Source organism: Schistocerca gregaria, chromosome 6, assembly GCF_023897955.1.
Source record: "Schistocerca gregaria isolate iqSchGreg1 chromosome 6, iqSchGreg1.2, whole genome shotgun sequence".
Lineage (NCBI taxonomy): Eukaryota > Metazoa > Arthropoda > Insecta > Orthoptera > Acrididae > Schistocerca > Schistocerca gregaria.
Genome location: NC_064925.1, coordinates 192,825,550 through 192,841,856, shown reverse-complemented (window position 1 = coordinate 192,841,856; position 16,307 = coordinate 192,825,550). Strand labels below are relative to the sequence as shown.

Sequence of the window (16,307 nt, the reverse complement as noted above, 5' to 3'; positions counted from 1 at the left end):
CAATCTTTCCTCTCCCACATCCACACCAGCTGTTCACAGCATCCTCCTACAGGCCAACCCCAAATTAGAACAGCATGCTACCCTCCACCTCAAAAAACTATCCAATCTCCTGGTTTCTCACCTCCGGAAAGGCAACTCACTCACCCTCCACAACCTTTCCAACAAACCTCAACCTCCTCTCATTGCACACAGACCCTGTCTCTCCCATCAACTTAATCTCCCACTTCCAGCTCTACTCCCCACAACACCTCAAAATTCTAGTCAACACAATCTGGAACCACAACACTCCAATTCAGTAGTTATCCTTTCCTCCAAACCTCTCTCCCAATCCGAAACCTCTGTCCTATCCAAAGGCCTCACCTTCAGTCCCACTCCCAGATTCAACCAAACTGCCCTTGTCAAAAATTTACTGTCCTACACTCATAGTCTCTGCTGGAAATATCACTTTGCCATGAAGAAAAATAATCCTGATTCCACTCCTAAAGATCCAACTCCCCAAGACACTATCCAAATTGAACCCTGCCTGGAACAGTTCCATCCTCCATCACAGTGGGACCCACCTCCTCTTCCTCAAAATTACCCTCTCCAAACCTTCCAGGAATTTCTCACTTCCAGCCTTGCCTCTCAATCTTTCGTGAAAAACCTTAATCCTACTCCCAACATCACCACACGAAGCCCAGGCTATCCGTGATCTGAAAGCTGACCGATCCATCATCATTCTTCCGGCTGACAAGGGTTCCACGACCGTGGTACTTGATCGTCGGGAGTATGTGGCTGAGGGGCTGCGTCAGCTTTCAGACAACTCTACATACAAAGTTTGCCAAGGTAATCCCATTCCTGATGTCCAGGCAGAGCTTCAAGGAATCCTCAGAACCTCAGGCCCCCTACAAAACCTTTCACCTGACTCCATCAAACTCCTGACCCCACCGACACCTCTCACTCCTACCTTCTACCTTCTACCTTCTATCTACTTCCTACAATTCACAAACCCAAACATCCCGGCCGCCACTTTGTAGCGGGTTACCAAGCCCCCACAGAACGTATCTCTGCCTACGTAGATCAACACCTTCAACCCATTACATGCAGTCTCCCATCCTTCATCAAAGACACCAACCACTTTCTCGAATGCCTGGAATCCTTACCCAGTCTGTTACCCCCGGAAACCATCCTTGTAACCATTGATGCCACTTACCTATACACAAATATCCTGCACGTCAAGGGCCTCGCTGCAATGGAGCACTTCCTTTCATGCCGATCACCTGCCACCCTGCCTAAAACCTCTTTCCTCATCATCTTAGCCAGCTTCATCCTGATCCACAACTTCTTACTTTTGAAGTCCAGACATACCAGCAATTAAAGGGAACAGCCATAGGTACCAGGATGGCCCCCTCGTATGTCAACCTATTTATGGGTCGCTTAGAGGAAGCCTTCTTGGTTACCCAAGCCTGCCAACCCAAAGTTTGGTACAGATTTATTGATGATATCCTCATGATCTGGACTCACAATGAAGAACAATTCCAGAATTTCCTCTCCAACCTCAACTCCTTTCGTTCCATCAGATTCACCTGGTCCTACTCCAAATCCCATGCCACTTTCCTTGATGTTGACCTCCATCTGTCCAATGGCCAGCTTCACACATCCATCCACATCAAACCCACCAACAAGCAACAGTACCTCCATTATGACAGCTGCCACCGATTCCATATCAAACGGTCCCTTCCCTACAGCCTAGGCCTTCGTGGCAAACGAATCTGCTCCAGTCCTGAATCCCTGAACCATTACACCAAAAACCTGAAAACAGCTTTCGCATCCCGCAACTACCCGCCCGACCTGGTACAGAAACAAATAACCAGAGCCACTTCCTCATCCCCTCAAACCCAGAACCTCTCACAGAAGAACCCCTAAAGTGCTCCACTTGTGACAGGATACTTCCTGGGAGTAGATCAGACTCTGAATGTGGCTCTCCAGCAGGGATACGACTTCCTAAAATCCTGCCTCGAAATGAGATCCATCCTTAATGAAATCCTCCCCACTCCACCAAGAGTGTCTTTCCACCATCTACCTAACCTTCGTAACCTCTTGGTTCATCCCTATGAAATCCCCAAACCACCTTCCCTACCCTCTGGCTCCTATCCTTGTAACCGCCCCCGGTGTAAAACCTGTCCTTTGCGCCCTCCCACCACCACCTACTCCAGTCCTGTAACCCGGAAGGTGTACATGATCAAAGGCAGACGCACATGTGAAAGAATCCACGTGATTTACCAACTGACCTGCCTACACTGTCATGCTTTCTATGTGGGAATGACCAGCAACAAACTGTCCATTCGCATGAATGGACACAGGCAGGCAGTGTTTGTTGGTAATGAGGATCACCCTGTGGCTAAACATGCCTTGGTGCACGGCCAGCACATCTTGGCACAGTGTTACACCGTCCGGGTTATCTGGATACTTCCCACCAACACCAACCTATCTGAACTCCAGAGATGGGAACTTGCCCTTCAATATATCCCCTCTTCTTGTTATCCACCAGGCCTCAATCTCCGCTAATATCAAGTTGCCGCCACTCATTGTGCCTGTCTACCGGCGCTTTCCCTGTTGGTAAGTCTTGGAATCTTTGTTTTAAAAAAATAGAAAGAAACTTCCACATGGGAAAAATCTTGGGATCTTTGTGGTTGTATATATATGTATATACTCACAGTATGATAAAATTCATTGCGCACTGTGTGTAATGTCTTCCTGAATGGTGGCTGCTTCTGCCAATTGATGGCGGTGTGCCATTGGTGCTTGCAGACTGTAATTAGATGGCTGTGTGCAGTCAGTGGTCAAAGACTGGACTGGGTTGTTGTGTTGTGATGTATCTATGGCTTGCTGCAGGACCAACTTCCAGACTGACACTAATGGACACTGAGGTTGGAAGGACAAGAAGCTCACCAGCATACTTTGTCATTGACTGGCTAAACAAGCTCTTTACCACAGTATAGAAGCAACCATGTATGTGGGTAGAAAATTACTTCATGATGTAATCTGCACATTAAGCTGTACAGGAAACATAGAGAAGCTGAAAAATGGGGCTGATGTCACAGATGGCCCTGCTTCTGAGTAAGATATGCCACATCCAGCCAGTGAAAATTCTAAATGTCTTATCTTGTTGAGGTTAGTGGGTGATGTCAAACTCACGTGGATTCGGGGTTGAGACCCTGTGCCCTTACTTACTTAGTCACAGTAACTTAACTACGTGTTCCCTCATTCTTCTTTGGCTTAATCATTTCTGGAGGTCAGCTGACAAAACTTTAATGGTTGAATAAAACTTCCATCCATATTAAGTGTAGCATAAGCTAACAACAACTTGAGATAGATAATTGCCTTCCTTAGAGTCTCTTGTACAGTGTTGCCCGTAGTGATATATCTAAAGTAATGAGCAGTTTAACTCCCAATAAACTTCAGGCCTTGCTCAGTCCTTCAGAGGGGCAGCACTTTCAAATTTAGGACTCAGGTTTAGGCCTCAAATTTAGCTTTCACATTCACTAAACTGAAATGCATGATTTCCATCATTATTTGGCACAGGGTCCGAAAGACTCGGTCCCTCCTCCGGCCCTCCGCCGCCGCTTTGTTTCTCTCCTTGCCGAGTTTCCCGGATCTGCCGTGGCCTATACCGACGGTTCGATGGTCTCTGGTCGCACTGGTTACGCTCTTACTCTAGAGGATCATTGTGAGCAACGGTCGCTGGCACCCAGGAACAGTGTATACACTGCCGAGTTGGTTGCCATCTATCGCGCCCTAGAGTATATCCGCTCCCACTCAGGTGAGTCCTTTGTTATCTGTAGTGACTCCCCGAGTGGTTTACGAGCTCTTGACCAGTGGTTTCCTCGTTCCCGTCTGGTGATGGCCATCCACGAGTCGCTCCATGCTCTTGCCCGTTGCGGCCGCTCCGTGGTCTTTGTTTGGACCCCAGGTCATGTCGGCATCCCGGGCAATGAGCGGGTTGACACGCTAGCTAAACAGGCAGTGAGTTCACCGGCTCTGGAACTCGGCCTTATGGAGTGTGATCTCCTGTCGCTTTTGCGCCAGAAAGTGCTTGGTGCCTGGGGTGACGAGTGGTGCACCCTGCCCACACCCAACAAACTTCGGGCGGTGAAGGAGACGACCAGTGTGTGGCGCTCCTCCATGCGGGCCTCTCGGAAGGACTCTGTCGTCCTCTGCCAGCTGCGCGTTGGCCACACGTGGCTGACGCACGGCCATTTGTTGCGCCGGGAGGACCCACCGCTATGTCGCTGCGGGGCAGCTCTGACGGTGGTCCACATTTTGGTGGACTGCCCGCTTTTAACAGGACTCAGGCAGACGTTTGCGCTGCCTGATACCCTCCCTGCCCTTTTATGTGATGACGTTGCTATGGCGGACCTCGTGTTGAGTTTTATTCGGGCAGGGGGTTTTTATCGTATGATTTGAGTGTTTGTCCTTTTATTTCCTGTATTGACTTGGGCCTTTGGCCTGTGGTTTTAAACTGTGGGTTTTAATGTCATTTGGTGGTTGGCTTTTCCTTATTTTCATGGTCGGCCAACCACCTTCACACTCGGTGTGATTTTAGTTCCGTTTGTCTGGTCTTTGTCTGGTCTTTGTCTGTCTTTCTTGTATTGTGTCGTCCCTTGTCCCAGTTCTCCGTTTTTAACGACTGACAGTTTTTATTTCGTGTGATTTTATCGTGGAACAAGGGACCGATGACCTTAGCAGTCTGGTCCCTTCAATCCCACACCCAACCAACCAACCAGTCCATCATTATTCAATACCAGCATATGCCAGAACAGGCAAATTAAAACCTCTGTCTTATTAGGCATAGAGAATTTCGCGTTTTGCTTAGAGACAAGCAATATTCTCTACAAAATCTTTCAAAATGCTGTTACACAGCCTGCTTACTCTAAAAATACTCTATTTAAACCTCCTCACAGCTGCTTCAAAAACTCTTTCCATGATGGCTCATGTTTACAGAAAATGCAAAGAAATAGTATAGTAGTACATTTGTTTCATGTATACAGCCTACACATCACTACTCCAGTCTTGTCACCAGTACAGGGCCACATGAATAAGCAGCCTTGTTGTATGTTAACTCCACCTAATTATTATTTATTTATTTTATCTATTACCCCCATTATTTGTATGACCATTACTAATCAGCTATTCATCCTTGAGATTTGACCACCAGCAAACTATGGCCAGTGACACCCACATCACCTAAATCCTCATTCTCAGTCATCTCCCCCTCCCAAGTGAGACCAGCTCACTAAATTGGTAAGTTGATAATTCATCTCCCATTCTCTCCATCTATATACTTTGTTTCTCTTACTCCCCCCTTTCCTATCCCTCCCACAAATCTTCCCTCCCTCAATGCCTCTCCTCTTCCCCCCCCCCCTCCTTCCCCCTCCCCATGGGGGTCCACAGCTCTTTTTTGGGTACATGTGTGGTGTGCTCTGGACCCCAGGCTATTGTAGCCTTTTCTTCTCTCCTAGGCTGCATTCCTTTCCCCATATTCACTCCTCCCCTTCTTGCCCCACTCTCTTTCTCTTTCTTTTTTCCATTATGACAACCTGTCGGTTCCCTTGGTTTTGCTGTTCCCTTTTGCTCTTATGTCTCGTGTTTCCACTCTCCCTTGTTACAGCATTTTCTTGTCTTCTTTGGGGTTTGACCTTCCTTTCTCAATTGTTCCCATAGTAGAAGTCAATTGGGAAAAAACTCCTTTCCTAGTGTCTCTGGCGTGGGCTCTGCTCTGCCCCTCCTTTCCCCTTCTGACTCCACCATAATCCCTTCCCTTACCTGGTTACCAGCACATATAGACAGTCAGTGCAGTGGGACTGTTACAAACCTATCTGTCTGAGTCCCCTAAGAACACAGGGATCAAACATCTTGTACCTAAGCTGTCACTGCCTCCTGCATGCCTAAGACTAGTTCCTCATTTTTTTGGGTCATCAGAACTCTCAGCACTGATCACTGTGCCAGGTGGCCCTTGCTGCAACTGGGTGGTGTCCATGGGTGAGCCCTTGATCAGACTGGGTGGTACCAGGGCAGACAATCTGCACATGAAATTTGCTCAGGTCCATACTTCTGGTTACTCTTCAGTGGCCATTTCTTCAGACAGGAACTGTTCTCTTTCTGTTTCTGCTTTTTCTTCCCTGGCCTTCCACTCCCTGGTCATTCTCTGGGAGGAGGGCTAGGCCCGTCAGCTTAGGGCAAAATCCTTTCCATGTTGTTTGCCCCTTTTTGTAGATCATATTGAAGATAAGTTTTGCTGAAGCTGCCTGATTAAAAACACTGTCAGTCAGTTTCCCTTTGTGCTCGCGAGTGTTTAGGAGACATACTGGTGAGCATCACTCCTCAGAAGTCCTTAAATATAATTCATAGCACTAACAGTGTTATCAGAAGGAAAGTTGCTTCTCACCATATAGTGGAGATACCAAGATATAGGCACACTTTTTTCGTTGTGCCTATCTGCCACTCAGCATCTGCACTGTATGTTGAGTAGCAACTGTCCTTCTGGTAATACTGTTACATTCCATCCTGGGTTTTCCATTCATTGATCCATAGCATTAACTTCAACAGAGACCACCGCCTGCAATCTGACAAGTAACTTAGGTGTAGTGTTAATTTCACCTTGCAAGTCCAGGGAGATCCTAAGGACAATCATCTCAACACTGGCACTTATATCCTGGCTTCTGAGGGGGATACCCTAAGAGAAAAAAAAGTTATGTCTTACTGTTGAGACGTGAAACCTTGTATCCCACCTCCCATGCACTGTTTCCAGTGTCACCATTTTGTTAATACATCTTCGTGATGTGAGGTGAATCCTACATGCAGCGACTGCAGCTGCCCTCTCCATGTGCGGAGTCCTTGCACCCCACTGCCCAAGCGTGTCATCTGTTTTGGCTTACGTTCTCCTTGCTCACAGGATTGCCCAGAATATGAAAAGGAAAAGAAGATTAAGGAATTCAAAACTCTCAACCATCTATCCTACTCCAACAGAAATTCAACTGACTCCATCCGGTATCTTTAATGTCTACCTTTGCTTCCCTCACAAAACCCCTCCTTTTCCTCAGCCACAGAAGAAACCCTCTTCTCTGGAATCTGCTGAGGATGAAACTGTCTCTAGGAACCCTTCCCACCTTTCCTGTGCAGCATTTCCACAAGAAGATGCCTCTTACTTTGAGTTGGATATGGGATTCCTACTCTGTGGCCCCTGAGGACACATGTTCTCTTCTGGAGCCTGATGTTGCTTTGACTTGCTCTTTTCTTGATGACCCTTCCTCTCACCATCCATAGGAAGTCTCAGGCCACCCCCCCCCCCTCCCCCCAACAATGCAAGGCATGTCACTTCCTCCCTCTTAACCTGATACAATCTTAAATTCCTGGATGTCACTTCACCTTAACCAGTGATGGGCACTGACTCAGCATAATGACTGCTCGTGACCCATTATCAAGTCAAACTCTGCTCCAGTGGAACTGCAATGGTTACTATCACCACCTTCAGCAATTTCAGTCTCTTCTTTCTCTCTCTCTGCTCCATAGCTTCTGCTGTATTACAAGAATCTCATTTTGTGGCTAGTCATTTGCTGTCTTTTTGTAGTACCCAAGCCTTCTGCCAGAAATGGATCAACCCTTTGCAAGCCTCCGGTGGTTTCTGTATGTTGGTTCATACAGACATTTAGTTTCTGGGTCCCTCTTCATACTGAGCTAGAAGCAGTGGCTTTTTGGATCAATTTAGACTCTGTGGCAACAACATGTAATATTTATCTCTCCCCCCCCCTCCCCCTTCCCCTCCCCAAGCCTAAACTGGCTTCCGGAGATTGCAGCTCTTCTTTCCCTCCTTACTTAAACAGCTCCCTCCCCTCTTCCTTGGGGATTTTTATGCTCATAATCCTCTGTGGGGTGCTACTGTGACCACTTATTGTGACAGGATTGTTGAAGACCTCCTGGCAGGGCTCGGTCTTTCTCCTCAACACTGGAAACCCCACACACTTTCGTGTGACACACAGTGTTTTCTCGGCCATTAATGTTTCCATCTGTAACCCTGGATTCTTCCCCTCCATTCAATGGGAAGTTCATGATTATTTGTACAACAGCAATCATTTTCTGACTGTCATATACTTTCTTCAGCATCACTCACCTGTATGCTCTCTCAGGTGAGCCTTTACTAATGCTGATTTGGGTGCATTTCCATTCTACAGTCTCCAATACATGATAATGTTGATGAGTCCCTATGGAGTCTGACCAATGCCATCCTTTTAGGAGCTGCTTCAAAAGTTTCTTCTTCCTTGGGCTCTCCCTCACATAAGAATGTTCCTTGGTGGACCTACAAAATTTCTGTGGCTGTTAATCCAATACTACAAACACCATCCATCTCTCAACCACCTACTGGCATTTAAAAAGCTTCATACTTGGGCCTGTTATCTTGTTAAATACCAGAAATGGACTTGCTTGTTGGGAATATGTTGCAGTCATGTGGCGAAATATTCTCTCTTTGTAGGTATGGACAAGGATAAGGTGCAGTTTTGGCTACTGTCTCAGAAACTTTGCTGAATGGTGTTATCTTCAACCAGCCTGGACTCCGTCACTGATTATTTTGCTTGGCATTTCACGCAGGCTTCTGTGTCAGTCTCACTATCCACTCACCTTCTGAAACACCATCTGGAATTGCACTCTTTATCTTTGATTCCCCACCTGCTGGAGCTCTACAACACCCTCTATGAGTGAAAATTTGGCAACACGCTTGCCTTCTGACCTGAAATAGCTCCTGGACCAGACCGCATGCACAACCAAATGCTTCAACAATTACTGGTGGCTAGCCAACGTCATATATTTGCCATTATTAACAATTTCTGGAATGAGAGAGAATTACCTTTCCAATGGCAGGAAGGTGTCATTACTTCAGTTTTGAAATATGGTAAACTGCCACTTCAGATGGACAGCAATCATCCAGTGAGATTAACCAATGTATTCTGCAGGTTACTTGAAAATATGGTGTGTTTAAGACGGTATTGGATCCTTGAATCTCGGGACCTTTTTGGCTTTGACCTAAGGTGAGTTTCACTGAGGCTGGTCTGCTGCAGATAATTTAATCCATCTGGAGCCTGCTATTCAAATGGCCTTTTCCCAGTGTCAACACCTTGTTTGAGTCTTCTTTGATCTACATAAGGCTTACAATATCACATGATGCCACCACATCCTTGCCACCTTACGTGAGTGGGACCTTCATGACTGGCCCCCGATTTTCATCCAGAACTTAGTTTCCTGTCACATTTTCAGTTAAAGGTTGACATCTCCCATAGCAGATCCTCCCTGCAGGAGAAAGGGGTTCTGCAGGGTTCTGCTTAGTGTTCCTCTCTATTTTTAGTGGCTATCAATAGCCTGGTGACTACTGCAGAGCCAATGGTGTCTTTCTCTATGCACACTGATGATTTCTGAATTTATTTTGGTTCATCCACAATGGGCATTGCTGAACCCAAAGAGCAAGGAGCAAAGAGCAATACATAGAGTGCAGTCTTTGGCTCTCACTCAGTGGCTTCCAATTTTTGGCTGTGTGACCTACATTATACATTTCTGTTGCTGTACAGTTCATCCACATCCAGATCTGTTAACTTGTTGGCCAATCCCTCATTGTGATTTCATTGTATTTTGAGACTAGGCTTTGATGCCCAAGTGATATAGCTTTCCCATCTTTGTCAACTGAAGTGAACATATTGGTCACACCCCAATGATCATTGAGATCTCAAGTACACCAACTGGGGCATGAACTTTGATACTCTAATACAGCTCTATACAGCATTGGTCCAGTCCCCTCTAGAATATGGGAGTCTCGCATACAACTCAGTGGCACCTTCAATATTACAGATGCAGGACCTGATACCACATTGTGAGGTACAACTGTCAGCTGGTGCCCTTTGGACAAGCCCTGTGTTCAGCCTCCGTGTTGAGGTAGGGGTTTCTCCATTGCGGGTTCTGTGCCACCAACAGCTGATCGCTTGTATGTTCTGCATTCACTGCTCCCCAGAGCACCTGAACTACTGGGTAAGGAGCTCCACCTGACCCATCATCAGCCCAGGTCTGGGGTTATGATCACTGTCCACATCTGGTCCCTTTTTTCTGAACTCCAGCTTACCCTCTTCCACCTCTTCTCTGACCCCACTCATGTACACCTCTGTGGTTTATCTCTTGACCACAGCTCTGTCTTGATCTATCACAAAATCTGAAAGACATGGCTCATCCTGAGGCCTTAACCATCTATTTTTCTCCTTTCTTGGTGTGTTTAGAGATTCAATAGTACCCTGCACTGATGGCTCGATGGTTGATTCTCACACTGGCTTTGGTTAGATTCGTTGAAGATGTAATGGGCTCTGCTCCTTGCTAGATGGCTGCACTGTTTTCACTGCAGAGTTGGTAGCCATCTCTTGTGCTCTTGAGCATATTTGTTTCTGCAACATTGAGTCCTTCCTCATCCATAGTGACTCTTTCAGCAGTTTATAAGCTCTTCATCAGTGTTACCCTCTTCATCCCTTGGTCCTGACTGTCCAACATTCACTTTTTGCCCTTGAACAATATGGACACCTAGTGGTCCTCATCTGAACCATAGGTCATGTTGAGATCCTGGGGAATGAACTCGTTGAGAGGCTGGCCAAATTGTCAACCAGCAAGCTGTCTCTTGAGATCAGTATATGAAATCAGATGTTTGATCAGTATTTTGTCATCAAGTTCTAAGGCTTTGGAGTGTGAAATGTTATATTATGACTTTGCCAAACAAGCTATGGGTTATAAATGAGACCACAAAATTCTGTAGGTATTCCATGCAGGCCTCTCACAAGGACTCCATCACCTTTTGCTGGATCCACATCGGACATACAACTCATGGTCATCTTCTTCATTGCAAGGACTTACACTCTGTTATTGTGGTGCCCGTGTGGTGGTGGTCCACATTGTGCCGGACTGTCCTAACCTAACCACGCTGCAGTGGACTCTTAATCTGACTGACTCACTGCAGTGTTAGTAGGCAATGCCTGAGTGTATGACCTGGGTTTATAGTTTATTTGTGAAGGTTTTTTTTACCATCCTCTCTAAGGGAGGGTACCTCAGCCTTGGTGACCCATTGAGGAGCTGACAGGCCACCATGTTGCCTCCTTTGCCCTGAACAGGTAGTGTTCTGCCCCAGACCTCTCCCTACTCACTCTTTTACTCTTCTTCCTGCTTCTCACATGTTCTGTTTGTCCTGATGATCTTCCTCTGTTCTCCTGTGCTTCTCTTGCACTGTCTGTGTCGCTGGTCTTTTCTAGGTACTGAGTGGGGTGGCACTGATAAGTGGTGGAAGCTATGTCCCTGTCGCACCTCCTCTGGCTGCTCCCAGGAGGGGACCTCATCCGCCTGTCTTTCTTTCCCCTATACTTCTTCTTTCTTTGTCCTTTATCTAAGCTTTGTTGACCTTCAGTAGACCTTGGTGTTTTCTTTCCTTAGGTTATGTACACTAGGCCTTTCTTTGATGATGTGCAGTTTCGTTGCCTTGCCTGTTACATGTAGGAGGAACTGACAGCCTCATAGTTCAGTTCCTTTAATCATTCAACTAACTAACCAACCTTTGTCTTTTCTGCCACCTACCCATTGTCTGTTGTCCTCCCATGTGTAACTTGCAATGCTGCTGCCTGTATGTGAGTGATCTTTCTTTGAACCATTTTTTCTTGCACCTCCCCTCCACTGTTTCTTCTCAGTTGGTGCACAGAAGAAGTTTGCAGTGAATCAGGAATAATTTTATATATATTGATATTATTATGATGATGATGTAAAGACAGAACATGATGATAATGAATGTAAGAAAATGTGCAAATGTGTTAATGTTGTAATATTCTGCTCAGAGTGAACATTGGGAAAATGTTATTATGTTGGTATGTCCGACACAAACATACCACATCATCTGCTTTTGTAGGAGTAATAGATGACCTGGAGCTAGTAAAGACAAAAGGGTGACTATCACGAGCTTTTTAGATTTTAACACTGTTGACTTTTACATTTTATTTTCCATATTTAACAGTCCAAATTTATCTCAAAGTGCAGAGCTATAGATTCAGTTGTACCCGGTATCTCACGTGCCACGTCCAGCGCCACAGAGTCACAGTGGAGACATCAGACGTCCTCCAAAATCTGGTATTAGGTCTCACTCTCTCCTTATTGTATGTCAGTGTTGTGACGTTAGTTCTGTCCCATTGTAAATACAATATGCATGTTGATGACCTCCAGCTGTACTAAAGCACAAAACCAATTAACTTGACATCTGGCAATATCAGTGCTGACATGCGGCCTATTAAAATGGGCATATAGTGTAATGTTGAAGATCATTCTATCCAAAACTGAAGTATTCTAGGCTGATTAGCTCAAAATTTAAAAATGCATAATATTTTTAAACTTAAATGGAACAGACATGAATTCTTCCTCAGTGAAGAGTCTATTAGTATGAACAGATGAAAATGCTAACTAGAGTGAACACAAAGCTACAGTTTGTAAACAGGTGTCACTGTCTTTCTTCCAAAAATATAAGTAGATCTTCCTTTGTACCTGAAAGGGTCCTGCACTACCAGCTGGGGTTGTTTGCAGAAATGATATTCTGCAAGGTATTTCTGAGGACACCTCATGACAGTAGAGCTGGTGATGAAGGTCTGCATACACTAATTGTCATGTTGGGCTTTTTGTTTATACGTCACCATCTGTTCTGAAATTTTAATGACTTGTGTAAACTTTTGCTAATAACATAAGTTTTAATATGGTCAACATCTGTAATATTACCATTAACATCCTTTTGAATTTTTGTTTTTAGAAATGTGATGATCCATTAAATCCTGAAATGGCTTTACCTGTACCTGAACCAGGAGATATTGAAAGGGCAGCAGTTGCTAATTTTGAAGACCTCACTGTTGACTTACAAAAACTAGAGAGGGACTTGACAGGTACCATCATATATATTTTGATATTGATGATAATTTCGTGGTGTTTTACACAAATAACTTACATGACAATTGTAAAATGAGCAGTCTTTAAATAATACTGATATTTTACCATGAATATGTAGATATTTAAATGTGTATTTTACATTTCACCTGACAGTGTGTGGGAGTGAATAATTCTGTTATGACTGCATTATCCTCTGTTACCTATTCCATTCAAAAATGGATCATTTTAAAAGTGACTGTTAGTAAAAATCTGTATGAGCTCTAATTTCTCAGATTTTATCATTGTGATCATTACAGGAGAATTATGTGGAAGGAATTAATTTATAGGTTGATTCTTCATTACATTCTTGTAATTTAGACAGTAAGCCTCTCTGTGATGTACAATGCCTTTCGTGTAAGTGCCTCCTGAGTTTGTTAAGCATCTCTGTTATACTCCCAGGCTTACTAAACAATCTCATGATGAAACACTCCTCTCTTTGTCTGATATCTCTGTCACTTCTTTCAATCTAACTGATGAGCAATACTCAAGAACTGGTCCAACAAGTGTATTGTAAGCTACTTCTTTTGTGGATGAATTACATTCTCTTAAGAGTCTCTCAGTGAATTTCAGCCTGGCATCTTCTCTTTCTGTGATTTGTACTATGTGGTTATTCCACTAAGTGTTGCTCTGAGTGGTTATTTCTAGGTATTTTACTGTAGTTGGTGCCCCCAGTGATTTGTTGCCAATATTGTAACTGAACAATAAATCATCTCTTTACCTATTCATGCACAACATGTACAGTTTATATATATTCAAAACTGCCAGTCCTACACAAATCACTGAACCTCACAAAGTTTTCCTATTCTTCTCTACAGTCTTCTGTCATCATAAACTTCCTACAGACAAAAATGTTAACCATTAACTCATGAATACCTGTTGTGTTGTATTGTGGGTACCCTTGAAATTAGTTTTACATATGTTATTTTTTCTTTTAAGTACAACTTAATTACTTTTATGTGCAAGGGAGATGTGAAACCAATCACAAATCTGTATTGATACTCAGTAAGTGCATATTTTGTTCACTACATGACAGTACAGCAGCACACAACACCTTGAAGTCAAAGAGCACAGCTTTATCCAGGGTAAAATTGTCCATGCCACTCTCATGTATGAAAAGTGAAATCTATGTTTTGCAAGATCTAAATTTCAGAATTCATGTTGATTTTTATACGGCACATTTTTGTTCTCGAAAAAGATCACAATGTATGAATATAATACAGGTTCCCTATGTCTATAACAAATTGATGTCAGTGATGTGGGTCTGTAATTGTGTCTGTCTGGTGACACTTCTTTAAAACAGGAATGACTGGACTTTTTCCCCAATCCCTAAGTATCCTTTGTAGCTGACAGTGCTGTAGTAAAGTTATTTTACCTAATCTTTGTAGAATCACACAGGTGTAGATGGCTCTCTTGTGTAGATCAGTTTTAGTTTATTTTCTATTCTGCTGTCACTTACCTCAATATCTAAGAGTGGAAAGTCCTGGGTGGCATAACAATAAAATGGAAATACTGTTTTCTCCACCTCCCTGCCCAACAGCTTTCTGATGCTGCACCTGTTGGCATTCTAGTTCCAACACACTCCTTCGAACAGCTTTTCTCTCTCTCTCTCTCTCTCTCTCTCTCTCTCTCTCTCTCTCTCTCTCTCTCTCTCTCTCTCTCTCTCTCTCTCTCTCTCTCTCTCTCATATATATATATATATCTCCACCCACACTCTACTATCCCTTCTCTGCCCCTCCAGATTGCTGCTTGCACCCCAATTGATAGTTGCATTCCGGCCCAAGATGATGGAGTTGGTGGTCATGTGTGCATGAGGTGTGCTTGGTTGTGTGTTATGAATGGTATGTGTTTCTCTTTTGCTGATGAAGACTATGACTGAAAGCTTTATGTGAGTGTCTTGTAATTGTGCCTGACTGCAAGCTCAAGTGTCTTCTTTACAGTAAGTGGCAAACTATGTTTTCCTACTTTGTTAATAAAATGGAGAGGATAGATTGCTGCCCACCACATTGAGGAGGCATTGATTTGTAGGCAGGCAAAATGAAAAGACTGCTAAAAATGTTAAGCTTTCAGATGAGGTTCTTTTTCAGATATAGAAAACACATCCCGACAGTCTCCAGTGCACAGAGACAGAGGCCATGGGTGCATGTGAGTTGTGCTTGTTTGAATTTGTGTGTGTTTCCTACTTCACAAGAAAGTCCTTGTCTGAGAGCTTAATATTTAAGCAGTCTTTTTCATTGTACTTGCCAGCAGCTCTGTACTTCCTCTTTGTGGTAAGTAGCATTCTATCCTCCTTCCATTGTTGCTATCTCATATCTACCATACCTGCCATTTCAGCCTTTGTGTGATAATAAGACGATTGACCAATTTCCTGAGTGGAAAACAAATTTGGAAGACCAAAATCACTATTTTGATCTACTCTTCGCAATCTTCTGATTTGATATCACGGAGTAACTGAAGAGATGATTTTGATTTCCTTACTGATTTGCAGAACATCAAATGTTCTTAAGATTGTTATTCAGGCTGTTAGGCAAAATCAAGCTTTTGAATTCACTGATTTGATTTTCTTGTTGCTCTCTTTAAACTAATTTTGGATTTGGTTTGCTTTTGTTTTCCAAACAACTTTGAATTTGCTTAAATATGTGATGGAGTATTGTTTGCTTTCATAGCAACTTCTTAACACAGCTATAGAACAATGGTGGGTTATCTGTAGCCTTTACAACCTTGCTCACACATATTGATGTAAGATGTACTGTATAGTGTTCCTGAATTTTATCCATCTTTGCTGTACATCTTCATCCTCAGAGCTGAGTATTTGGTAAAATAAATAAAAATCCCACCTCTCTTAACATACATTACAACACTCTTAGTCATTGATATTGCATTGATATTGCCACCCTCAGGTGCTCAGCATCTATTTGCTGCATGGGCTTGGTGACTCAGGAGTTCCTGAGCTAGTGACTCATAAGCGCTGTCAGTCCCGTCACTGTAAGCTCTGGGCATGCTTCAGTGACCATCATGCAATGCAGCAGTAGAACAATGTGTGTCTATGGGAATGTGGATCTTGGCTGACTTCCCAGATCTTGAGGGTGGAATAAACCTTTATAGAAAACCCCTCAGTCTCAAGGTATGCTGTGTGCTGATGGGACACATGGCTGTTGAGCTGACACAATCATTAGCGAGCAACCTCTGGGAAACCTGTCGCACCTCAGTTGTATAAGGCTTATTCAGGCATGCAGGGCCTTATCTGAATCAACCCTTATTTCCCTAGCTGTTCATGGGACTGAGATGGAACCCTCAAAATC

At 44.0% G+C, this 16,307-nt stretch overlaps 1 protein-coding gene across 1 annotated transcript in view; it reads left to right on the top strand.

Moving 5' to 3' along the window:
• Positions 1 to 16,307, top strand: part of LOC126278800 (formin-like) — a 246,586-nt gene that overhangs the window by 170,176 nt on the left and 60,103 nt on the right. Inside the window, exon 13 of the mRNA XM_049979073.1 lies at positions 12,836 to 12,965. Within this exon, the coding sequence (XP_049835030.1) occupies positions 12,836 to 12,965 (130 nt within the window). The remainder of the gene's footprint in view (positions 1 to 12,835; positions 12,966 to 16,307) is intronic.